Consider the following 25,227-nt stretch of genomic DNA (forward strand, 5'->3'; position numbering starts at 1 on the left):
TCTTCTGTTGTAGGATTTGAAAGAAAAAACTTTTTTTTGTCTCAGCCCTGCTGGCAATATTCAGCAATATAGTTGTCGGATACTGTACCACAGTCCGAAAACTAAAAAATATTCAGCAATACGGTCGTGTTGGATTCTATCCGAAAACAAATGTCCCCCAGTTGTTGATGATACTAAAATAGGGGAAGTGGCACCCACATAAACTGCAGTACCAAGTGAGTTGCAAAAAGCTTTAGACAAAATCTGGGATTGCTCCGACACTTGGCAAATGAAATTCAACATTAATAAGTGCAAAGTACAGAGCTCAAAGTGTGGAATTTAAATCCTTTGAAGTTATGCTTACAATTTACTAGTAAGACCTCATCTAAAGTACACTTGTTTTCATTCAGTCAACATGACACAGAAAATATAATAAGGCATTAAAAACAAAGCTGTATTATCGTTTCAAAGACGAGCAGGAAAATGCTTCCTGGTCCAGGGGACTGTGGTACAGTAAGTGCTGTCTCTGAATACTGTCACTACTCTGAATCCAACAGAGAACTGACCTGCTCTTTCCACTATTGTTGTCCAAGATATTAAAACTTCATCTGGACAAAAAAAACGTTTTTTACCCCTTTTTTTAACAAAATAACAAGCGAACAGTATTTTTGTGAGGAGATTTCTATTTATAAACATAACATAATACATTTCCCCCAAATACACAAGAAAAGTACAATATTGGGAGGTCAGAAGAAACAGCAAGAAAAAGGAAGGAAAAGGAGTCTGATTACACAGGCTTGGCCGACGAAAGAATCAAAAAGAATCCAGACTGACACAGAGATAATGCACTTTCTCCACTTTGAATAAAAGTTATGAGAGGGAGAACTAGTTTTAGTTATGAGATAAAAAAAACGTAGAAAAGAGACCAGACTTCCTGCAGTTGCCGATGAAACATTGAAATCAACCACTGAAACATATGCAGGCAAATACTATAAAAATGTCATCAACAGCAGGAACATTGCCTGTATACTAGTAGAAAAAATATTATTTTTTATGTTTGAAAGGCAGGAAAAGCTTTACTGCTGAAGGCCTATTCTGTTATTTTGGTTGAGAAATATGATGGGAGACTTGAAAGACTTTGGTGTCTTCAGTTAACACTGACACACGGGCTGTTGACTGACTGTGCCAGAGCTACTGCGAATTATCCATCACTCCGCATAAGCTGGGGGAGGGATCTTGGGAATACTGGACACATCCGTGTTTGACACTAATTGGTATTGGGTGTCGCTGGCATTCTGGGTCACAGGCTGAGGTTGGGCCGTGTACTGGATCACAATCACAGGCTGCAAGGAGACAAGAAGGAAAGAAATTGGTACCAATTAGGTCAGAGAGCTAAGGTGCTGTGGCATGAGGCGGGGGCGTGTCCAGTGTGGAGGCGGAGCCCTGGTAGAAGGGCGACGCCTCACCTTTGTAGTCCCAGCTGTCCCGGCTTCGAGATGAGCCCCAGCTGGGGCAGGTCCTATAAAGGCACACTGGACACCCCCCAAGGGGACGAGCAGGGACATCCCCGGAAGGGGGAGTTTACACCGGCTGTCCCGGAGGGGACTGCACCCACATAAGGTTAACTTTTTGCTTTTGCCTGTCCCATCACGTATTCTCACAGGGCAGGCACACACACACCCTTTCTCACACACACAGTTCTTGTTCTCTTTTGGCCTCACGCGCCCTGCTCTTCCAGACTGGACCCCTCTGAACAGGGTCGGTCCAGTCTGGTCCCCGCTGTGCGAGGGGTTCTTCTTTTTTCCAAATCTCTCCTGATTCATCTTCCTATACTTTTGAGCAAATTGTGTTTTCTTTCTTTTCTTGGTAAAAGGAGTAGTTTGTACAGCAGTCTCTGGAATTCTGTTACTCAGTCGTCAGTGAATTGTGGATTTTGGTTCCTTCACTCCTGCACTCTGGAGGATGTTTTACTGACAGTTATGTCAGGGTTTTCCTTGACAGCAGTTTTTCTGTCACCAGCTGCAGATGTTTTTCTTGTCTGATCAGGTCTTGGCTGATTGGTAATATTGCCTATCATTCTGTCTTCTGTATATTTCAAATTGTTGGTTTACAGGGAGGTATGCCCAAATGCTGGGTCATGGGTCCAATTGAACCTTTTCTTTAATTGTCAAAATTGACTGTTTTCATTTCAGCTTTTGACATCAGGCTCCAAAGACTATAGCTGAAGTGAAAGTTAACAAGCTATTCACTGCTCTTTCACGAGACTAAAGCTTTTCTCATGAGAGAGGATTATTAGAGTTCATAGTGAAAATCCCAGTTCAGACTTGGCCGTACCAATAGGACAAGGTAGATTTAACAAACAGGCCTGGCAATCTACTGCACTCCATTCGTTCAGAAAATTTAATTTCATTCATTTCTTAATCTGCTTTAATGAGATTCCTTGTATGTGCCTGGGTGAAAGTCTTAAGCCTGACTGCAGTCATTGCTTTTATAGTTCAGTAAAAACCTACTTACGCCTCTCGTGTATGAATGAGGAAGTTGAATGTATAACCAGCTAATGGTGAAACCACAAAATCGTTATAAATCTTTCTTACCGCTGGATCACTGTTGCACACAGCCTTGCACCCGTAGACAGAACTAGAGATGGCAACACAGAACTCCAGGACTGAGAGAATTAGGGCACTTCCAGTGATGGCTTTGAAATGAAAGTCCTACAAAATACATTTTTAAATGATATATATTAAGACAGGATTCATGAGAGTGTAATTGATGCACTTTAAAATGTAAAAAACATGATCATCCATTAAAAGGATTTTGAACATTAGTTCAAATGTCTGTGTGGAATGGATGGGATGCCAGTCCGTCACTGGGCACACACTGACACACAAGCACACACTCACACAAGGTCTAACTTTCCCAGAAGCCAATTAACCTACCATTAGATCTTAGGAATATGGGAAGAAATGGTAGCACCCAGGACAAACCTGGACACACATGGAGTGAACATACAAACTCCACACAGACAGCACCCCAGATCCAGAATTGAACCTGGGGCCGCAGTGCTGAGCACTGGGCCACCCTGCCTCCCTATCGTAAAATACTGGATGTGAGTCAAATTGCAAATGAATAAGCTGAACTTAGCATCACCTCTATCCTGAAACTGAAGTATCAGGCAATTTTGTTTAAGATGTGCATCACGATATGCCTTTCTGGTCCAGAATAGATCACTTCCTCACAGCACTATGTGCAACTGAATAGAGAATTACCGCTTTTTAATTAGGGGAATTCACTGTCTCTAATTTTAGAGCCTTCATAAAGGGGATATGAGACTCTAAGATGAGTTCCACATTCCACCTTTCTTCAATATTAGACGAACTGACATTGACCAAACTCCCAATTGATTTGAAATGGTGTACCTCTGAGAAAAAAAAATCAAATAACTTTAAGCAAAATGTCTTGCAGTTGTGTTAAAAAAAACACTCTAGTGACATCATATGCCTCAATATACAAATAAAAGAAAAAAAAAACACTTACCGTCGTATAAATAGAATAATCAAAAATAATTTGAAAACAGTAAACGATTATCGATATGCCAGCACCCACTGCACTCACGATATTCATAGATAGTGCAGCCTTGATCTGTAAAAAGACACACCCATGAGGCTTCCATTTTTTCAAATGGACATGTCAAATACTAGATAATCAAGTGTTATTTAATAATGTTTTATTTTACTGTAATAATCACACAACAAGCCTGTAGCTCCTGAAATCCTGACTCCAGCCTTGATTCCAGCCATGGAGATGGAACAAGAGTCCCAGATCTTGCTTTGTTTTACAAAGTGTCCTGTTTCTACTTACCAGAGAAGGCTTCAGTTTTTTATCAGCTGCAATACTTAAAGCACCAGAGGTGATGTACTGAAGAGAAAAAAAAGGTTTAGGATCAGTTTAATCATTCTTTTACTATGTGAGCTTGTGATCTACTCATAGATCTTTACTGCTCTGTCAAAACCCTAGAGACTAGCACAGTATGTTCCACATTCCACAGGAGTGACCCATCCTGTCTAAAATAATGGGAATGGCCCAACACAGGCTAAGACCCATGACTTCTGAAGATGATAAAGTAGTAGCAGACCAGGGTTTCTCCATAGTGCACCTCATAGTGCACCACCTGGGAAAGAAATCCGCTGTAAGTGACACAGGAGAGTTTACAGAAAGTGTCTCGCAATTAATATAAAACAAAGGGCTTGTAATCCGACTACAAGAAGGTGCTTCGCCCACAGGATAGCAAGCGCATTCCATGTCGTGTGAGAAGACCAGTCACACTTTCCTGGACATCTGTTAGACATCTACTGGACTTCATGCAGCAACATGTAGCAGCTACAATCACCAGTGGAGGTGGACAGACCCTCTAATACAGGAATTGTCTAATAATATGTCTTTGTTATTATATTATTATATTGTTAGTATAAGATAGATAGATACTTTATTGATCCCGTGAGGGAAATTGCAGTGCAACAGCAGCTTAACACAGACACAGTATAACGAATTATACAATAATAATAATGCAATACATACAATACAATACAATCAGTACAGTGAGGGGTGCACTAAAAAAGTTACTCACAGTCCAGGACACACAAAGAACAAACTAGAACAGAACAGTACGCAGAAAAATCATATTGCACATATGAAATAAATATAGATGTAAATATATATAATATAAATATAAATGTATTGCACGGGTCCCTGGCATATATTGCACAAAAAACAGTTGTAAACGGGAAAAGAAAAGAACAGATGTAGCAGTGGATGTGTAGATGTGTTCAGTCCAGAAACAGGTCACTGTCAATGTTGCCTCTGCCCAGACACACAGTGGATGCGTTGTACAGTCTTATGGCAGAAGGCAAGAATGACCTCCTGTAGCGCTCCCTGTCACACTGTGGATGGATCAGTCTATTGCTGAACGTGCTCTTCATTTCTACAAGCCTGTCATAGAGGGGATGGGAGATGTTGTCCATGATGGCCTCTGGTTTGGACACCATTCTCCTCTCAGCCACTACCTCCAGGGGGTCCAGGTCAGACCCAATGACAGAGCTTGCTCTCCTGATGAGCTTGTTCAGCCTTTTAGAATCCACTGCTCTAATCCCCGAGCCCCAGCATACCACTGCGTAGAAAATGGCACTCGCTACCACCGACTGATAGAACATGTGTAGCATCTTACTACACACATTGAAGGACCTGAGCCTCCTCAAGAAGTAGTCGGCTCTGTCCCTTCTTGTAGATGGCCTTGATGTTCTTAGACCATTCCAGTCTATCGTCGATGTGCACTCCCAGGTACTTGTACGAGTCCACCATCTCCACGCCACTCCCATGGATGTAGACAGGAGTAGGTTTGACCTTTTTCCTCCTGAAATCTACCACCAGTCCCTTTGTCTTTGTTACATTCAGTTCCAAGTGGTTCTCTCCACACCACTCCACAAAGCTGCTGACCAGTCCTCTGTACTCCTCCTCCTGCCCACCCTTGATGCATCCCACAATTGGAGAGTCATCTGAGAACTTCTGCAGGGGGCATGACTTTGAGTTGTACTTAAAGTCCGAAGTATAGAGGGTGATAATACCATGTCTTTGGTTAGATGACATACTTTGATTTATCTATCAGCATTTGGAGGTGAAGAGAGTTCAGTGGTATATTGTAGTTGTGTTTTATCTTGTGTATTATTTTTATTTATTGTTGTCATTCTGTAAAGCGCTTTGAGAACCCACCTTTAAAGGCACTGTATAAAATAAAGTTTATCATTATAACACAGTTGCAATCCAGTAGGTTTAGCCCTGATCATCACAGGGAAATACAGTGATAACACCAGTGGATCACAGGCATCACAATTTCAAGTGTTCTATCCATCTCAATAGCTGCTCTTACATGATCAGGAGAAATTGCCTCAGGTTTCATCCCCATCTGGAATCGGAGGTCATTGGACAGTCTGAGATATGTTTATATTTAGGGTTGGGGAGCATATAAAAACCTTCAAAAAAAACTTGTGTACAAAACTATAATCTGCAAACTAACAGATTCTAAAATAGGGACATTATTTCAACCAGAAAAGATGCTCAAGGCATTAGCTTTTAGATGTTTAATTCACAACTTCATCTTAGTGAACTTCATCTTCATTATAATGACTCATGTCAGATATAAAAAGCCACTCACCGCCATGGGTCCCCAGAATGGGACTCCAGTAAGCACTGACACAGACCTTTGAAATATCATGAAGACTCCTAAAATGAGGATGAACTGTCCAACCATGATCTGGACCACCTGTAAAAGCAGTGAAAGGAAGAAAAGGCATAGATAAAATCTTCAGCACAGAGCCTGCACAATGTTTCCATACGGGACATAGAAACATATGTGTTTGTTCCCTTCATAACTAACATGTGGAACAAGAGAGACCTTGATGAGAAGAAGTCAAGGGCATTTAGAGGGAAACACCTTCAGATGAACACAGAAGAGACATGAAGCACTGGAGAGGGCCAGCAGAGCCCACAGCACTATTCACTCTCACCCCAAGAGCTTTGGGCTCTCCCTTCTGAAACTTCTTCAGGGACGAGGACATCTGGGGGAAGTGACTGGCGGGGAGCACGGATTGTGTCTGTGGGGCAAAAGCAGGCAGCGTATCCTGCCCCTGGGGGTAAACCTGGGAGATGATCACCATCCCTCTGTCGGTACTGACTGAGCTGCTCATCTTCAAGGGCTGATGGAGCTGCGTCTGTGATCAGAGAGGAAGAAGGTGTTTGTGAGCTCTGTGGGTGAGTTTTACCCCGGGCAACTGCTACTTGTGTGGCACGTGTGGTCACAGCCTGGAGTCAGTCTGCCACCCCTCAGTCATTTAAAGATATCTCTAAAAACTTCACACCGATATCTCAGCTCAAATGATTTTAATACATCTCCAAAGGATGAAAAGATATCACCAAATGATTTAAAGGTGTCTGTAAAAGATATTTCTAAATACCTAAATACCATATGGGTATCTGGAAATGATTTAAAGATACAGTTGCAAAAAAATGTTTGTCAGCCCTTTGGAATTTCTGCATTAATTACTCATAAAAATGTGGTCTGATCTTCAACTAAGTCACAATAATACACAACACAATCTGTCAAACTTATAGCAGACAAACAATTGTACTTCTTGTCAGTACTAAACACATCATTTAAACATTCACAGTCCAGGCTGGAAAAAGTATGTGAACCTCTAGGCTAATGACTTCTCCCAAAGCTAATTGGAGTCAGGTCTTCCAATCAATGAGATGAGATTGGAGGGGTGGATTGGAGGTGCCCTGCCCTATAAAAAAGGCACACAAAGATTGGTTACTGACAAAATCTGCTCTTCTCAAGAAAGAGCTATTCGTGCGAACCATGCCCTGATCAAAATAAATATCAGAGGACCTTAGAAGAAGAATTGTAGAGATGCATGAAGTTGGAAAAGGCTACAATAGTATTTCTAAAAGACATGCAGAAATCTCTTGAACTTGCCAAAGTCTCTGTTCATGTGTCCACTATAAGAAAAACACTGAACACGAATGGTGTTAAGGGAAGGAAACCACTGCTCTCCAAAAAAAAAACATTGCTGCACGTCTCAAGTTTGCACAAGACCACCTGGGTGTTCCACAACGCTTCTGGGACAATGTTCTGTGGATGGATGAGAGAAAAGTTGAACTCTTTGGCAGAAACGTGCAATGCTATGTTTGGAGGAATAAAAGCACTGCACACCAACACCAAAACCTTATCCCAACTGTGAAGCATGGTGGAGGGAGCATCATGGTTTAGGGCTGCTTTGCTGCCTCAGGGCCTGGACAGCTTGCCCTCATAGAGGGAACGATGAATTCAAAACTGCATCAAGAAATTCTACAGGAGAATGTCAGGGTAGCGGCCTGTCACCTGAAGCTTAATAGAAGTTGGGTGATGCAACAAGACAATGACCTGAAACACAGGAGTAAATCAACAACAGAATGGCTTAAACAGAAGGAAATTCGTGTTCTGGAATGGCCAAGTCAGAGTCCAGACCTCAGCCCAATTGAGATGCTGTGGCGTGACCAGAAGAGAACTGTTCACGCAAGGAATCCCAGAAATATTACTGAACTGAAACAGTTTTGTAAGGAGGAATGGTCTAAAATTCCTCCTAACCATTGTGCAAGTCTCATCAGCAGCTCCAGGAAACGTTTGGTAGAGGTTATTGCTGCTAAAGGAGGTTCTACCAGTTACTAAATGACAAGGGTTCACATACTTTTTCCAGCCTGGACTGTAAATGACTAAACGATGTGTTCAATATTGCCAAGAAGTCGTCCAATTGTTTGTGTTATTAGTTTAAGCAGATTGTGTTTGTGTATTATAGTGACTTAGTTGAAGATCAGTAATTAATGCAGAAATCCAGGTAATTCCAAAGGGTTCACAAACTTTTTCTTGCAACTGTATCTCAACATAATTTAAAGGGATCTCTAAATGATAATTTAGCTCATCGTACTCTCAGGCAGTTCCACATGTCCGACCCACAAACAGGGCCTTGCAAAAGTATTCACACCGGTCCCCACGATGCCTCATTCTGTAAAGAGCCTCTTATACAGTATGTGCCAATTCACACAAACTCCCACTCTCGCCCCTGGTGAGACCGTGCTTTCTCATCTGCCAGTGAGAAGATGGCAACTTTACAGTACTTTCACAAAGCTCATGATTTTGCCCATTTTTTTTTAAATTTGTAAAACCTTGCAAAATAATCCATTACTTCATTTTGTTATGGAGATCTAATACCCGGTCTGAGAAATCGGGGCTGCCTTTCCCCAGGGCAGTTTCTGTGTGAGTGAGAGGATTTGACGTTTTTTTGCAATGAGACGGCTGTTTTATTGAACTGTAACAGCACGTTCTAACCTTTTAGCAAGAAAAGTTGACAAATTTGTTTAGGTTGTCCAGAGCCATGTTTATTGTTTTTTGTTGGCTTAGAGAACAAGGTCCATTTTTCTGCCCCTGTTGGAGACGCAGGAGCAGAACGTGGTGAAGATTACTGTCCTTCAGGCTCCACAGCACGGCGAGGCGTTGAAGCGGCTCAGGGAAGACGTCTACCGCCAGGACTCGTTTGGCTTCGACCCCTGAAGCCGACGCGCTGTTGAGGTTCCGGTGTCACAAGCCGGGCGAGTGGGTTAAATACGCCTCGGCTAACGCTAACTTGGCGCTGCGATCGTTTTTGCAGATTTACTGCTCGATAATTTACATAATTTATTATTTAAATAGTGTGATAGTCCAATATTGACAGAATATTATCGTCATCGATAATCTAGTAGACACGCGTGTCTTGCGGTGCTGCAGTGGATACAACAGAAATGTTTTTGTGACCAAAATCCACACAATATATACTAAAGCCGATGGATGGCAGTTTGTCTGAAGCTGAATGTTTTTCAACACTCTTGCCCACATGAAAGGCAGTAAAACAGTAAAAAAAAAAGACGGAAACATTTGCCGCACCGTCAAGAAAGCCACACAATATACCTGTATACTAGCCGATGGATGGTAGTTTGGCTGAAGCTTAATTTGTTTTTCAACACTCTTGCCCACATGAAAAGCGGTAAAACAGTCAAATTGAAGAAGAACGAAATCACATCACTTACCCCAGTTTTGTCCCCTCCCTGAGGTGCGAGCCTGTGTTTATAACCAGCTCCTGTGTGCTAAATTAACACTGGAAACACATTTCTTTCTTCAAATCGCGAGAAGCGAGTGGACTGCGGCACTAAAGCCCTTATTGAAGTGTAGTCAGAGACTGTAACAGCGCCCAGCAACAGTTCTGTCTTGGGAAAACAGTGTCTTAACAGTTCAGATGTGCTTTCGCGAATGTAGCAAAAATGCCAAACTTCCTGCAGTCTTCATGGTAGAGTACTGTATATCCTGCTAAGCCACACAGACTTCTTGGCACAGATCTTTTATGGCGTAACAGACGTGCTTTGACGAGCTAAGAAAAAGTGCATAAAACTAATCATATTTTGTTCTGCGGAGACATTTTTTTTGATTTACTAGAAGCAACAGTCCCTTCTGTCGGGAACTGAACTACCAGGAGATTTTTTTTCCCTGCACCGCTTTTGACAACACCGAACTTGCTTTCCAAAAAGTAGACATTTTAAAGACGAAGCCACCAAGAAAGACTGCTGCAGATTTAAGATTTTTATTGGTCCATAAAAACGTGTTTGTATAATTTGCAAAACATATATATTCCCATAGTTCAGGTGGCTATATGAAGAAGGCTCCACGGCCTAAACGTTGTTTTTTCTTCTTTTTTTCAGCATGGAATAAACCTATTACTTGTTCATATATACCCCTGTACAACCCAATATTCAACAATGAAACAACAAAACGGTCGAGTTTTCGATTCATAGGCAGATAACAGTGATGACAGTGCGTCACTAGCGCAACGTTTCTGAAACTGGGGGTTTAGTTTGTTAGTCGATTCGATCTGCCAGACCACTGTGTACTGTCAGGTGGGTAGCTGCGTCAGCATGCGTAGGCTGCAAAGGAACAAGTAATAGGTTTATTCCATGCTGAAAAAAAGAAGAAAGAGAACACAACGTTTCGGCCGTGGAGCCTTCTTCAGGTGTCACCTGAAGAAGGCTCCACGGCCGAAACGTTGTGTTCTCTTTCTTCTTTTTTTCAGCATGGAATAAACCTATTACTTGTTCCACTGTGTACTGTCGGCTAACTATCTGGTGCTGCTCATGAAAATACACAAAGGCGGGAAGCTGTCGATATTTAAAGATAAAACTTGATAGTGAGAATACAACTTTTATTTTGAAGAAAGCAACAAATATTTTTCACGAGTTCGGGCGAGAAGCGATGTCCGCTTGCGACTTGTAAAGACAGAAACAGGTGTCGTATCGAATTCAGTAAACCGGGGAAATCTCCCTCCCCTTTCAGAGTGCGAATGTGCCTTGGAAATCGGAGGTACAGTATGGTTTGTCTGCCTGCTCGTCTTCACATTTCGTATTGTCTGTAGGCATCGCGCAACTCTAAATTTCAGGTTTACATAATTAATAATAATAATTGCTTACACTTGTATAGCGCTTTTCTGGACACTCCAGGACACGCCCTGGGATTTTTAATGACCACAGAGAGTCAGGACCTCGGTTTTACATCTCATCCAAAGCACGGCGCCTGTTTACAGTATAGTGTCCCCGTCACTATACTGGGGCATTAGGACCCACATGGACTTCAGGGTGAGCGCCCCCTGCTGGTCCCACTAACACCTCATCCAGCAGAAACCTTAGTTTTTCCCAGGAGGTATAAGTACATAAGTACATACAGTAAGTATTGCAATTATGAGAAATGAGGTGTTAATCAGCAATTACGTCTTCCTGTTAATTTTGTCTTAATGTGCATTACACAAACTATGTTATGGAGAGGAACCGAAATAAACATGAAAAGACAGTTTGCTTTGGTTTTTTCTTTGCCTGAAATATTTTATCGGTAGGCAGAAAAATTCACCTTAGCCACGTTATCTGCTCAGAAAAGTATATATACAGTGCCTTCAGAAAGTATTCACCCCCCACTGATGATTTCTCGTTCTGCTGTGTTGCAAAGTCAAATTAAAGCATATTTAAATGGGATGTTTTTCCACTCCTGTAGAAGTAATTCTCTATAATGTCAAAATGACATAAAGTATTTATATGTCTTCAGAATTATATTCAAAATTAAAAATCTGAAAATTACTTAATTGATAAGTATTCACCCCCTTTGTTTTAACAACCTAAATTGGGTGAGATATTCAATTATCTTGAGAGATCAAACTAAATATGTTAACAAGGTACACCCTGTGTTCATTTCGAATCCACCTGTGTTCAATTGCACAATAAATATCACTGACTGTGAGGTCTTACCACTAAAACAGGAGATCACATCAGTCCTGCTGTCATGAAGACCAAGGAGCTGCCTGTGGAACGTCGTGATGAAGTTGTTAGGAGGACAACAGCTGGAGAAGGTTATAAAAAGATTGGCAAAGCTATGAACCTTCCTAGGAGCACCATGAAGTTCATTGTAACAAAATGGAAAAGAACATGGCACAACCCAGACACTACTAAGATCAGGCCATCCTACCAAATTGAGCAACCGGACAAGAAGGGCGATTGTCAGAGAAGTGACCAAGAGGTCAGCTCCAACACTGACAGAGTTACAGAGCTCTTTGGCTGAAAAGGGAGGAACTGTCCAGACATCAACAATCTCTTCAGCACTTCACAGATTCGGCCTCTCTGGGAGAGTGGCTAGAAGGAAGCCACTTCTGAGAATGGCCAACATTAAGTCACACCTGGAGTTTGCTATAAGCCATGTGACAAAACTTGAGACCTTCTGGAAGAACGTTTTGTGGTCTGATGAGACTAAAGTTGAGCTCCTTGGCCTGAAAGCAAAGTGCTATGTTTGGCGCCAACCAAATACAGCCCAACACCCAGGTAACACCATCCCTACCATCAAGCATGGTGGTGGCAGCATCATGCTCTGGGGTTGCTTTTCAGCAGGAGGATCTGGAAAGCTTGTTGCCAAGGGCAACATGGATGGAGCCAAATACAGGCAAATCCTTGAACCTGTTTGTCAGCCAGAGGTCGGCGTTTAGGGCGAAGATTCATTTTCCAGCAGGACAATGACCCAGAGCACACGGCAAAAACTATAAAAAAGAAGGTTAGTATTCTGGAATGGCCCAGCCAAAGCCCAGACTGGATTCCAACTGAAAATCAGTGGTATGACCTGAAATTGCTGTCCACTGATGCTCTCCACCTAATTTGGTAGAGATGGAGCAACTTTGCATTGAAAAATGGGCAAAAATTCCACAATCTAAATGTGCAAAGCTCATACAGACATACTCAGGAAGACTCACGGCTGTAATTGCTGCTAAAGGACTATGTACAAAGTATTGACTCCGGGGGGGAATACTTTTGTAAATGAGAAATGTAAGTCTTTCATACTGGAGAAATGAATGTTCTTGAATAAATATTTTTTGATTCATAAATGTGTTGAATTTATTGTGCTATTAAAGGGAGAAAAAATTTCAATGTGTTCAAATTTGGAGGTGTAACAGGAACAAAATGTGAAAAAACTCAAGGGAGTGAATACTCTCTGAAGGCACTATATGTCTGTCTCCCACAGAAGCCACACTCACTCATGCGATACCCCAGGGATAGGCTTCTCCGCAGTGTGGAATCTGGTATCCCCTGCAAATTTCGTGGCCGCTGCCTACCGAAAGAACCTCTACTCACACAGCCAGCAGGCCTCCGGGCCGGATCGGGCCAGCTGGTTCCGAGACCCACAGGGATACCCTTCTCCGCATACTGAATTCGATACGACACCGCTGCAGCAGAGGTTCATTCCACATATGGAATGAGCCCATGTGAAGAAGGCTCAACCACTTTCTATACTTCGGCTTTCAATTAAGATCTACTTGTTCCTTACCAAATACTTCTGTTCTGAACATTTATGGTTTATTTCAGGGTGAACGCTCGGGATATCTAATGGAGCGAGCACAATATACTATACTTACTATAGTGTGAGGGAATGTTAAAAATTTGATAAAAACAAAAAACTGCTTATCTTTTAGTTTTCTAACTGCTTATAACATTGGCAAATGGGAACATACGAGGGGGGCACCTATAGGTCAGTGGAGAAGTACAGCTCATGTCTTAAATATAGTAAAAAGGGAAGTAGAATGTCTTGTTTTGCAAATGTAAGCAATAACGAAAGTCTCAATAAGGAGTTGTTTTCCGTTATCCAAGCTTGACTAAGAACTAATGGTTCGTTTTAGGGATAAGGTAATCTATGTTAAACGTAGGAAGTTTGTCTGTTACTGTGTATAAAAAGCGCGGAGCAACATCTTTCGGAGAGACTAGCTTTTACAAGCTGATCTCCCGTATGCATACGAATAAACAGCTCTTCTTTCACCAACACCCGGACTCTGACATTTTAATGTTTCTACAAGTGTATAGCCTTAAGTTTCGAAAATTGGTTTTAAAGAAAATGTGTTACTTCTGAAGAAACATTAAAATGACAGAATTGCTGAACGCCGTATGGCGCCAGCTGTTATTCTGGTTGAGAAATATGATTAGAGACTTGAAAGGCTTTGGCTCTTCAGTTAACTCTGATATGGTGTAATGTCATGGTTGCATACGGCCACACAGGTGTGGATTTCTCAGAACCCAAGTGCAAGAGACCGGAGAGTGACAAGTGAAAGGTGAGAAAGAGATAATTCATTACTGGCCGGGGGAGCTAATCAGCATAATGATCTTGCATCTTTTCTGACAGGCTGCCTTTTTCTTGAGTCTTTCGGGTACAGAAAGACTCAAATAGCAAGACCCCTGAAAAAGGAACCGAACGGGCCAAGAAGGGCCGCCTTCTGAGTGCCAGGGGTGCAGACCGGCAAACTGGAGGGTTGACGTGCTGAGCAGTGAAGAGGGAAAGAGTGGAGTAGAGTGCTGGTTACAATCTGAGATTGCTCCTTCAGCTGATGCAGGGCGCAGGCCAGGAGCTGAAGCTGCTGGGCCGGGCGATGCTGGAGCAGAGGCTCAAGCACAGAGGCTAGAAGCCAGAACTGTCAAGATTGTAAACCCCTCCTCTTAAGGTCACTCCAGCCCTTCCTTGTTTAGTGTTTATCTCCTGCACCTGCCTTCGGTTCCTGCCTCCCGTGCTATAAAAGCCAGTCGTTCCTGCCAATCTGGGCTCAGCTTTGGAAGATGGACGCCTGGAAGCCCGCCTACCCGCGAGTCCAGGAGGGGCTTGACAGCATCGGCTTCACCACGGCCTCCTGACCATCTGGGTCCAGGATTGGGAGTGACTGGTCCCGTGACCCTCCTTTTATTCCCCCGACCCTCCGCCGGATCCCACTCTGGCTTTTAACTCTGTTTGTCTGTGTCTGGATGGATCTCCCGGTTTTGGACATTGGATTCGTGACAAGAACTGCTGCCCAACCCAACGCACCGTCGGAAACGGAGAGGCTCGTGTACGGAAGAAACCCCACTGTCACTCCGAGTCACAAGCCTCCTGGGAAACGGCTTAGAAGCGCAGACTTGAGGCTGCGGAGACTGCCGCGCAGAGCGAAGGCTGGCTTGATGCGCCGGGCAAGGCTGGAGGCTTGAGGAAAAAACTGCCACGCAGCCGTGAGTCCGAGAAAATAAAAGGAGGCTCGAGTTCGGAGAAAACCCACATAGTGAGTGTCCTGAAAGAAGAGGACCGAATGGGTCTCAGGGCAGACATGTGGCTGCAGCTTACCTGCAGAGGAAAGACCGTCTAGCTCAGCAAAGAGATGTGAAGAGTGCAAACAGTCGTGCCAGTGAAAATCCAGGGCGAAGTGAAAAAAGGATGAAGTCCTGTTAAAGCGGCACCTCGGCCTCAGCAGGAGTGGAATAATAAGCTAATTAACACGGATCAAGGTGATCCGGTTAGAGCAGCAAAATCCTGGAAATCTGTGATCCCTCCTGAGAATGTGATGGTTTCCTGGGGCAACCGCTAGCCGGAGGCTGCCGTCCTGACACACGGGCTGTTGACTGACTGTGCCAGAGCTACTGGAAACTATCCATCACTCCGCATGTGCTGGGGGAGGGATCTTGGGAATACTGGACACATCCGTGTTTGACACTAATTGGTATTGGGTGTCGCTGGCATTCTGGGTCACAGGCTGAGGTTGGGCCGTGTACTGGATCACAATCACAGGCTGCAAGGAGACAAGAAGGAAAGAAATTGGTACCAATTAGGTCAGAGTGCTAAGGTCTCCTGAACAGTGCTGACCAGAGATGGTAACAATGAGCATCTGTAGTCCCTTTCTGTCACGATTATAGTCCCCCCTCCTTAAGGGTGCTCCAGCCCTTTCACTAAGACTTTATTCTCTGCACCTGTTCCCTATTCCCAGCCCACCTTAAAAGCCAGGCGCTGACGCTCATCCGGGCTCTGCATCTGATTTCCATATCGTGCGAGTCCGGGACCAGGAGGCGCCTGGTCCCGTTAAGGTTTTAACCTCGGTTCCCGTTCCTGTTCCCCGTCCGCCGGTTCCGGCCCGGCCTTCGTGTTTTAATTCCCTCCTCTGATGGATCTCCTGGTTTTGGACTTACCTTCATGTTTTGGATACTCTATGGATTACTCTTTGGGATTGTTCGCCTCGGCCACGCCACGCCTCCCCCGTGCACCAGCGCACCTTGGACACGCCCCCTTGTCTTCAGCCCCGTTTTCCTGCATGACTTTTCCCTAGTGTTTCCCCCACTCCGTCGGACTGTGTCGTCCGCATAGGGTCCGGAAAGAACTGTTCGTTACACTTTCTATCCCCACACTTCCAATTTTCTTTCACTTTGATTAATATGTTTCTCACCTGTCCATAAAACCTGTTCCAGATCTCTAAATGACTAATCTTATACTTTCGAGCACATTCTTTTTCTTGGTAAAAGGAATAGTTTGCCTCTGTTCAGCGGTCTTTGGAATTCTGTTACTCAGTCTTCAGTGAATTGTGGATTTTGGTTCCTTCACTCCTGCACTCTGGAGGATGTTTTACTGACAGTTACTGTATGTCAGGGTTTTCCTTGACAGCAGTTTTTCTGTCACCAGCTGGAGATGTTTTTCTTGGTTGAGTGGTAATGTTCAACCAAGCTGATTGGTAATATTACCTCACATTCTGTCTTCTGCATATTTCATATTACTGATTTGGTACTTTATGCACAAATGCTGGGTTATGGCTCCAATTTAGCTGTTTCTTTAAGCTTCAAAATTGAATTTAGTTCTTGCACAGGAAACTTCTCTGGTTCTCATTTTGGTTTTTAACTACAGGCTCCAAACACTACAGCCAAAGTGAAAGAGTGAGAAGCTGTTCACAGCTCTTTCACGAGACTAATGCTCCAACTGCAAACACCTGACCAACCAGACACCTGTCAGCCTGTCGTCCCTGTTTGCTCCTTGAAGATAATGATGTTTAGCAATATAATTGGTTAAATTAAATGGATAGACAAACTAAATTTACTTTAATACAAATACATAGACTTTGTATTTATCTCATTTTGCTATTAGAAAAGATTATTAGAGTTCATAGTGAAAATCCCAGTTCAGACTTGGCCGTACCAATAGGACAAGCTAGATTTAACAAACAGGCCTGGCAATCTACTGTACTCCATTCTTTCAGAAAATTTAATTTCATTCATTTCTTAATCTGCTTTAACGAGATTCCTTGTATGTGTCTGGGAGAAAGTTATAAATCGTTATAAGTCTTTCTTACCGCTAGATCACATTTGCACAGAGCCTTGCACCCGTAGGCTGAAATAGAGATGGCAACACAGAACTCCAGGACTGAGAGAATCAGGAGTATTCCACTGATGCCTCTGTAATAAAAGTCCTACAAGATACAGTATATTTTTAAATGATATATATAAAGGCAGGATTCATGAGCGTAATTGATGCACTTTAAATGTAAAAAACCATGACTATCCATTCAAAGGATTTTGAATATTAGTACAAATGCCTGTGTGAAAACATTTATTGACAAGTAAGTGTGGTTTTGGGCAGAAAATGTAAATGAACAACTACAAAAAAGCAAGTAGCCAAGTTTGTTGTACTTTGTGCTATTTATTCAGTCTGTCTCAACAACACTGTGATGAGCAGTCAGCTCAAATCACTGTCTGAACACTGGCTCTTTCTTACTGGGGCGTCAGGAAGTCAGAACATGGCGAGAGACGCTCACACTGGGGCTACAGGCGAGAGTCCAGAGTGGAAGGAAGACTGAACTGAATACCAGGGCTGCTGTCAGAAACAGCTGAGGGACTGACAGCAGGAAATGAGGAGGAGCAACCGAGCACACTAACTGAAGATCGTACAACTTCAACAACACTGTGATGGGTTGTCAGCTCAAATCACTGCCTGTGAGGAGCCAGCTGTTGGTCCTTACGAGCTAAAATCCTGACAGCTGCCTCCTCCCTGTGTGAACACTGGCTACTCCTTAGTGTGTTTGAGAGGTAGTAAGAGTGAGAGCTAACAAGCAAATGAATTGTCACTGCACTGTTGCACTGAGACCTGCAGAGCAACCGAGCAAACCAACTGAAGATCGTAGCTGCTGAAACAAGCCGCCAAAGGGCTCTTCCTCTGAAACAACTCATTTCTCTGTGTTTGTGATGAGAATAAAGAGCACTGGAGCAACTCTCCCCCTCTTGCACTGTTGGTCTTTCATCAGCCTGGGAGAAAGACATCAGATATCCAGTTGTGCACGTGAGATGAGATCTTGTGGCCATGTGATAATGTCTCACAGGGGCCTACAGGTACATGGTGGATGACCTTCTGCAGAGCAAACTAGCCAGAGTGATGACGCAGGTGCCCAACTACAAATAGGAAGTCAAGACTTCAGAGGGTTGATATGCTGTGCTGAGAAAGGGAATGTGCAAATGAAGAAACAATTCTCTGTTTATTTGGTGGAATTCACTGTATTATTTTCAGAGCCTTTGAAAAGGCTCCATAAAGAGGGTCAGGAACTTTATGAGACTCTATTCTAAGACGACTTCCACACTTTGCTTTTCTCCTCTGCTACACTAGCTGACTTTGACCAAGCTTACAATACGTTGGTTAGAAGAGCCATTCCTCTCCTTATTAAACCAAAGGAATGATCACTTGAAGCAAGATTTCTTGCAGGAATGTAAAACAAAATCACTCTCATGACAAGCGGCTGAATCGGGCTCAATAATAATAATAATAATAATAATTTATAGTTATTATTATTATTGTTGTTGTTGCTTACACTTATGTAATGCTTTTCTGGACACTCCACTCAAAGTGCTTTACAGGTAATGGGGATCCCCTCCACCACCACCAGTGTGCAGCACCACCTGGATGATGCAACGGCAGCCATAGTGCGCCAGAACGCTCCCCACACACCAGCTCTCAGTGGGGAGGAGAGCAGAGTAATGAAGCCATATAATAGATGGGGATTATTAGGAGGCCATGATTGGTAAGGGCCAATGGGAAATTTTGCCAGGACGCTGGGGTTACACCCCTACTCTGTTCGAGAAACGCCCTGGGACTTTTAATGACCACAGAGAGTCAGGACCTCGGTTTTACATCTCATCCAAAGGACGGCGCATTTGTACAGTATAGTGTCCCTGTCACTATACTGGGGCATTAGGACCCACATAGGCCGCAGGGTGAGCGCCCCCTGCTGGCCCCACTAACACCTCTTCCTCTTTTTAGCAATATGAAGATAAAAAGAAAGAAACCACTTACTGAGCTATATTGAGGTTGAAGATGAAGTTCAACACAGTTCGTGATTATTGCAAACGCAGCTGACACTGCGCTGACAACGTTCGTGGATAGTGAAGCACTGATCTGGAAAAAGACAAAACCATGAGGTATTCTATTATTTTACTAATTGAGCTGGGACTAGGGATGGAGTGGGCACTGTTGCTAACAACATCTTGGCTCTTCAACAGCAGCTCTGCAGCTAACGTGCAAAACCAGCACTTTCAGGATTCAAAAGCTTCCATTTTTTCAAATAGACATATTAGATACTAGATAATCCAGTTATATTTAATAATGTTTTATTTGACTGTGATAATCACCCAACAAGCCTGCAGCTCCTGAAATCCTGAATCCAGCCTTGATTTAAGCTGTGGAGATGGAACAAGAGTCCCAGATCTTGCTTTGTTTTACAAAGTGTCCTGTTTCTACTTACCAGAGAAGGCTTCAGTTTATCAGCTGCAATAGTGAAAGCACCAGAGATGATGTACTGAAGAGAAAAAAAAGGTTTAGGATCAGTTTCATCATTCTTTTACTATGTGAGCTTGTGATCTACTCCTAGATCTTTACTGCTCTGTCAAAACCCTAGAGACTAGTACAGTATGTTCCACGTTCCACAGGAGTGACTCATCCTGTCTAAAATAATGGGAATGGCCCAACACAGGCTAAGACCCATATGTCTGAAGACGATAAAGTAGTAGCAGACCAGGTCTTCTCCATAGTGCACCTCACTGTGGGAAAGAAATCTGCTGTAAGTGACAAAGGAGAGTTTAAAGAAAGTGTCTCGCAATTAATATAAAACAAGCTTGTAATCCAACTACAAGAAGGTGCTTCGCCCACAGGATAGCAAGCGCATTCCATGTCGTGTGAGAAGACCAGTCACACTTTCCTGGACATATGTTAATCATCTACTGGACTTCATGCAGCAACATGTAGCAGCTGCTATCACCAGTGGAGGTGGACAGACCCTCCAATAGAGGAATTGTCTGATAATATGTCTTTGTTATTATATTATTATATTGTGAGTATAATAACATGTCTTTGGTTTGATGACATACTTTGATTTAACTATCAGCATTCGGAGGTGAAGGGAGTTCAGTGGAATATTGCAATTGTGTTTTATCTTGTGTATTATTTTTATTTATTGTTGTTGTCATTCTGTAAAGCACTTTGAGAACCCACCTTTAAAGACGCTATATAAAATAAAGTTTATTATTATAACAGTTGCAACACAGTAGGTTTAGCCCTGATCATGACAGGGAAATACAGTGATAACACCGGTGGATCACAGGCATCACGATTTCAAATTTAAAATGTTCTGTCCATCTCAACAGTTGCTCTTACATGATCAGGGAAAAAAGGTCTAGTGTTTCATCCGCATTTGGGTCTGGAGGTCACTGGACAGTCCGAGACATGTTCATGTTCACAGTGGGGGAGCATCAAAATAACTTGTGTACAAAACAACACTCTGAAAACTAACAGATTCTATTGAGATGGGAGAAATACAGCCAATATTTCAACCAGAAAGGATGCTCAAAGCTTGAGGTTCATGAACCGCATTTCTACGAACACCTCTCACCGCCAACACCTGTGCACTAATTAATCAATTGTCCTTACTCATGCTCTTCCCTATGTATACCCCTTCACTCCATCAGTCCCCGCTCACTAGTGAGAATTACTCTTTGGCTTTCTCTGGTGCGCGCTACAACTCTAGACCTGATTTCTGGCTACCCGACCTGGTTTCCTCCTGCTTCGGCTTCGTCTCTCCTCTCGTCTCGACCTGACTCTTTTGGCTACCCGACCTAGTTATTTTGTTTCGACTCTGACTTTTCCCTTTTGCTTTCTGGATTTGGATGCCAGTCGGTTGCAATAACCTCCAGTCTGAGCACCGCATAGGGTCCAACCTGCTGCTCCTAACGCCTCCTTTGACACTTTTTTTGACACTTTGACACATTTTCATATGAATAGGGGGACCTTCATTGTCTCTTTTAATGTCAGATATAAAAAGCCGCTCACCACGATGGATCCCCAGAATGAGCTTGCAGTATTCACTGACACAGACCTCTTAAATGTCATTAAGACTCCTAAAATGAGGATGATCTGTCCAAGCATGATCTGGACCACCTGGAAAAGCAGTGATAGGAAGAGAAGGCAGAGAAAAAAAGTTCAGCACTTAGTCTTCAGCAAAACACATTGCTTCCATACTGGAGATATCCATAACTACCATTTACTGTGTTCTACAGCTACAGCAGGATGTTAAGGCTCAAAACAATTTCAACCATTTAGAAATGAGTCAAAGTCTAGGAAAATATAGCTTATGGATTGTGTCTACTCCTTTTCTGTCTTAAGCTTCGATATACTGTATCTGCCAACATTGTGCCAATATTTTTACGAAAGATAAAGATGGCACCAAAAGTTTGATGTACCTGTGCAAAATTCATTTTTATTATGCTTCACTTTTCATTCATGATATCTCCAAAAATATGCAAGGACAATAACAAAAATAACAACAGGAGGCCACTGTGACTCTGACAATCTTGCCCAGTCGCTAGTTGATCTGAGAATGTCACCAACTCAGTTCTTAAACGTTTACAAGAAATTAGGTTTAATGACTTGACCGGGCAGCTTTTTCCTCACTTTGTGTTTTAGTGAAGTCTCCAGTCCTAAGTCCCTCACACACACTTCTCCTAAATTTATATCCACTGTTTCTATCACCGATTGATCTCCAAGCAGGTGACTGGATTAACTCTGGAAGCACCACTGAGAAGGAGGTCCTTGCAGGAGGACTCGTGATTGATCTGTTTGCTGGCCTTAATTCACAACAATATGTCTTTGTTATCATGTGCGGTCACTGTTCCACTGAGATGCCGTTTAGATCAGAACGTCATTGACTGAAGACGTGGAGGCCAGTGCTGTCTGAACCAGGAAGTGCTAAACCTTAATGGACACACAAGGAAAGCTCCTGGGGTTTTCTAATAGTTTCAGCCTTGTTCAATCTCTTTGAGTCTCTTTTAGCCTTGTGAAGAAACCACAGCACCTGTTGTATATGGAACAAGTGAGACCTTAATGAGAAGAAGTCAAGGGCATTTAGAGGGAAACACCTTCAGATGAACACAGAAGAGACATGAAGCACTGGAGAGGGCCAGCAGAGCCCACAGCACTATTCACTCTCACCCCAAGAGCTTTGGGCTCTCCCTTCTGAAACTTCTTCAGGGATGAGGACATCTGGGGGAAGTGACTGGCGGGGAGCCCAGCTTGTGTCTGTGGGGCAAAAGCAGGCAGTGTGTTCTGCCCCTGGGGGTAAACCTGGGAGATGATCACCAACCCTCTGTCGGTACTGACTGAGCTGCTCATCTTCAAGGGCTGATGGAGCTGCGTCTGTGATCAGAGAGGAAGAAGGTGTTCGTGAGCTCTGAGGGTGAGTTTTACCTCTTTTGCAACTGCTACTTGTGTGGCACGTGTGGTCACAGCCTGGAGTCAGTCTGCCATCCCTCAGTCATTTAAAGATATCTCTAAAAAACTTCACACCTCATCTCAGCTCAAATGATTTTAATAATAACAGATCTTTAATAAAACAGATAACTCAAATTGTCTACAAATGGAGCAAATTCAGTACTGTTGCTACTCTCCCTAGGAGTGGGCGTTGAAGTAGAATATATATATAATTGATGGAAAATATATATATATAATTTATCTGTATTCAACACTACAGTATTAATTCAAGCACATTGTGTAATATGTTGGCTGTCTTAACATATCTTAAGCAGCTCCAACAATTACAGCTACACATCAAAGGACAGGACTTGGGACAGGACCAACTGGTCAACTCATGCTACATACTGTATCAAAGGGCAAGACGAATACACATGAAGCTGTGAAACAAAACATCTTCCTGTATTTAAGAGCTGGGAAACCCTTGCAGTTTCGTCTGTCCTGCGGGGCAGACCCAACGCGCGTTGATGTCATTATTGAGCTCAATAAAACAACCAAATCCACACAAGACTGTGTCCTGCTCCTTTGAGGAAGGATTTCCCCATACACAGAAGTAAATCAACAACAGAAGGAAATTCATGTTCTGGAATGGCCAAGTCAAAGTTGAGATGCTGTGGCGTGACCTGAAGAGAGCTGTTTACGCAGGGAATCCCAGAAATATCACTGAACTGAAACAGTTTTGTAAGGAGGAATGGTCTAAAATTCCTCCTAACCGTTGCGCAAGTCTCATCAGCAGCTCCAGGAAACGTTTGGTAGAGGTTATTGCTGCTAAAGGAGGTTCTACCAGTTACTAAATTACAAGGGTTCACATACTTTTTCCAGCCTGGACTGTAAATAACTAAACAATTTGTTCAATATTGCCAAGAAGAAGTCCAATTGTTTGTGTTATTAGTTTAAGCAGATTGTGTTTGTGTATTATAGTGACTTAGTTGAGGATCAGATCACATTTTTATGAGTAATTAATGCAGAAATCCAGGTAATTCCAAAGGGTTCACAAACTTTTTCTTGCAACTGTATCTCAACATAATTTAAAGGGATCTCTAAATGATAATTTAGCTCATCGTACTCTCAGACAGTTCCACATGTCCGACCCACAAACAGGGCCTTGCAAAAGTATTCACACCGGTCCCCACGATGCCTCATTCTGTAAAGAGCCTCTTATATGTGCCAATTCACACAAACTCCCACTCTCGCCCCTGGTGAGACCGTGCTTTCTCATCTGCCAGTGAGAAGATGGCAACTTTACAGTACTTTCACAAAGCTCATGATTTTGCCCATTTTTTTTAAAATTTGTAAAACCTTGCAAAATAATCCATTACTTCATTTTGTTATGGAGATCTAATACCCGGTCTGAGAAATCGGGGCTGCCTTTCCCCAGGGCAGTTTCTGTGTGAGTGAGAGGATTTGAAGTTTTTTGCAATGAGACGGCTGTTTAATTGAACTGTAACAGCACGTTCTAACCTTTTAGCAAGAAAAGGTAAGTTGACAAATTTGTTTAGGTTGTCCAGAGCCATGTTTATTGTTTTTTTGTTGGCTTAGAGAACAAGGTCCATTTTTCTGCCCCTGTTGGAGACGCAGGAGCAGAACGTGGTGAAGATTACTGTCCTTCAGGCTCCACAGCACGGCGAGGCGTTGAAGCGGCTCAGGGAAGACGTCTACCGCCAGGACTCGTTTGGCTTCGACCCCTGAAGCCGACGCGCTGTTGAGGTTCCGGTGTCACAAGCCGGGCGAGTGGGTTAAATACGCCTCGGCTAACGCTAACTTGGCGCTGCGATCGTTTTTGCAGATTTACTGCCCGACAATTTGCATAATTCATTATTTAAATAGTGTGATAGTCCAATGTTGACAGAAAACTTTTTTTGATGGGTGGGGGCCGGCACAATATCAAAAAGAAATGCGTCCTCGATAATCTAGTAGACAACCGTGTCTTGCGGTGCTGCAGTGGTTTTACTGTGGAATTGCTCACTTTCTCCCTGCACAAACAAACTGTGGTGTTCAGTGTTCATTCTTAATAGTTCAAGAAGTTAGTGTAGAATATTTCCGAAACCTGGAAAAGTAGCTACCTGTAGGAACCTAAACCTATACATATTTCCTAAAGCTGGGAAATGTATTTTTTAATGTGGTGACCAAAAGCCACACAATATACTGTATACTAAAGCCGATGGATGGCAGTTTGTCTGAAGCTGAATGTTTTTCAACACACATGAAACGCAGTAAAACAGTAAAAAATGAAGAACGAAACATTTGCCGCACCGTTAAGAAATCATATCACTTACCCCAGTTTTTAAAGTTTGCTTTGTCCCCTCCCTGAGGTGCGATCCTGTGTTTATAACCAGCTCCTGTGTGCTAAATTAACACTGGAAACCGTATTTCTTTCTTCAAAACGCGAGAAGTGAGTGGACTGCGGCACTAAAGCCTTTATTGAAGTGTAGTCAGAGACTGTAACAGCGCCCAGCAACAGTTCTGTCTTGGGAAAACAGTGTCTTAACAGTTCAGATGTG

General features: G+C 43.0%; 2 protein-coding genes across 5 annotated transcripts; both read right to left on the reverse strand.

Moving 5' to 3' along the window:
- Positions 1-644: 644 nt before the first annotated feature.
- Positions 645-15,535, reverse strand: LOC148815373 (membrane-spanning 4-domains subfamily A member 4D-like). 3 transcript variants are annotated; one of them, XM_088905673.1, is made up of 7 exons: positions 15,251-15,535; positions 6,537-6,740; positions 6,185-6,292; positions 3,838-3,894; positions 3,514-3,618; positions 2,574-2,690; positions 645-1,322 (listed from the first exon to the last, which is right to left on the reverse strand). In XM_088905673.1, exons 2-7 carry the CDS (start codon positions 6,714-6,716, stop codon positions 1,188-1,190), a joined length of 702 nt encoding a protein of 233 aa, XP_088761799.1. In that variant the 5' UTR covers positions 6,717-6,740; positions 15,251-15,535; the 3' UTR covers positions 645-1,187. The 3 variants fall into 3 exon arrangements, with proteins under 3 accessions (XP_088761799.1, XP_088761797.1, XP_088761800.1); XM_088905671.1 differs by lacking the exon at positions 15,251-15,535 and adding an exon at positions 9,628-10,552; XM_088905674.1 differs by lacking the exons at positions 3,514-3,618; positions 15,251-15,535 and adding an exon at positions 9,628-10,552.
- On the reverse strand, positions 10,770-25,227 carry LOC148815374 (membrane-spanning 4-domains subfamily A member 4D-like). 2 transcript variants are annotated; one of them, XM_088905675.1, is made up of 7 exons: positions 25,003-25,227; positions 22,409-22,612; positions 21,251-21,358; positions 19,671-19,724; positions 19,223-19,324; positions 17,235-17,351; positions 10,770-15,692 (listed from the first exon to the last, which is right to left on the reverse strand). In XM_088905675.1, exons 2-7 carry the CDS (start codon positions 22,586-22,588, stop codon positions 15,558-15,560), a joined length of 696 nt encoding a protein of 231 aa, XP_088761801.1. In that variant the 5' UTR covers positions 22,589-22,612; positions 25,003-25,227; the 3' UTR covers positions 10,770-15,557. The 2 variants fall into 2 exon arrangements, with proteins under 2 accessions (XP_088761801.1, XP_088761802.1); XM_088905676.1 differs by lacking the exon at positions 17,235-17,351.

Source organism: Atractosteus spatula, chromosome 25, assembly GCF_055471065.1.
Source record: "Atractosteus spatula isolate fAtrSpa1 chromosome 25, fAtrSpa1.hap1, whole genome shotgun sequence".
Classification (NCBI taxonomy): Eukaryota; Metazoa; Chordata; class Actinopteri; order Semionotiformes; family Lepisosteidae; genus Atractosteus; species Atractosteus spatula.

Bases quoted from the DNA above. Each gene is read 5' to 3' on its own strand.
- LOC148815374 (XM_088905675.1), bottom strand. From the start codon at position 22,588: ATGAGCAGCTCAGTCAGTACCGACAGAGGGTTGGTGATCATCTCCCAG. The intron at 21,359-22,408 runs GTGAGAGTGAAT...CTGCTTTTCCAG, and splicing joins GAGAGCCCAAAGCTCTTGGG to GTGGTCCAGATCATGCTTGG. The intron at 15,693-17,234 runs GTAAGAAAGACT...GTCTCCTTGCAG, and splicing joins TGTGCAAATGTGATCTAGCG to CCTGTGATTGTGATCCAGTA.
- LOC148815373 (XM_088905673.1), bottom strand. From the start codon at position 6,716: ATGAGCAGCTCAGTCAGTACCGACAGAGGGATGGTGATCATCTCCCAG. The intron at 6,293-6,536 runs GTGAGAGTGAAT...CTGCTTTTACAG, and splicing joins GAGAGCCCAAAGCTCTTGGG to GTGGTCCAGATCATGGTTGG. The intron at 3,619-3,837 runs GTAAGTAGAAAC...GTCTTTTTACAG, and splicing joins AAAAACTGAAGCCTTCTCTG to ATCAAGGCTGCACTATCTAT.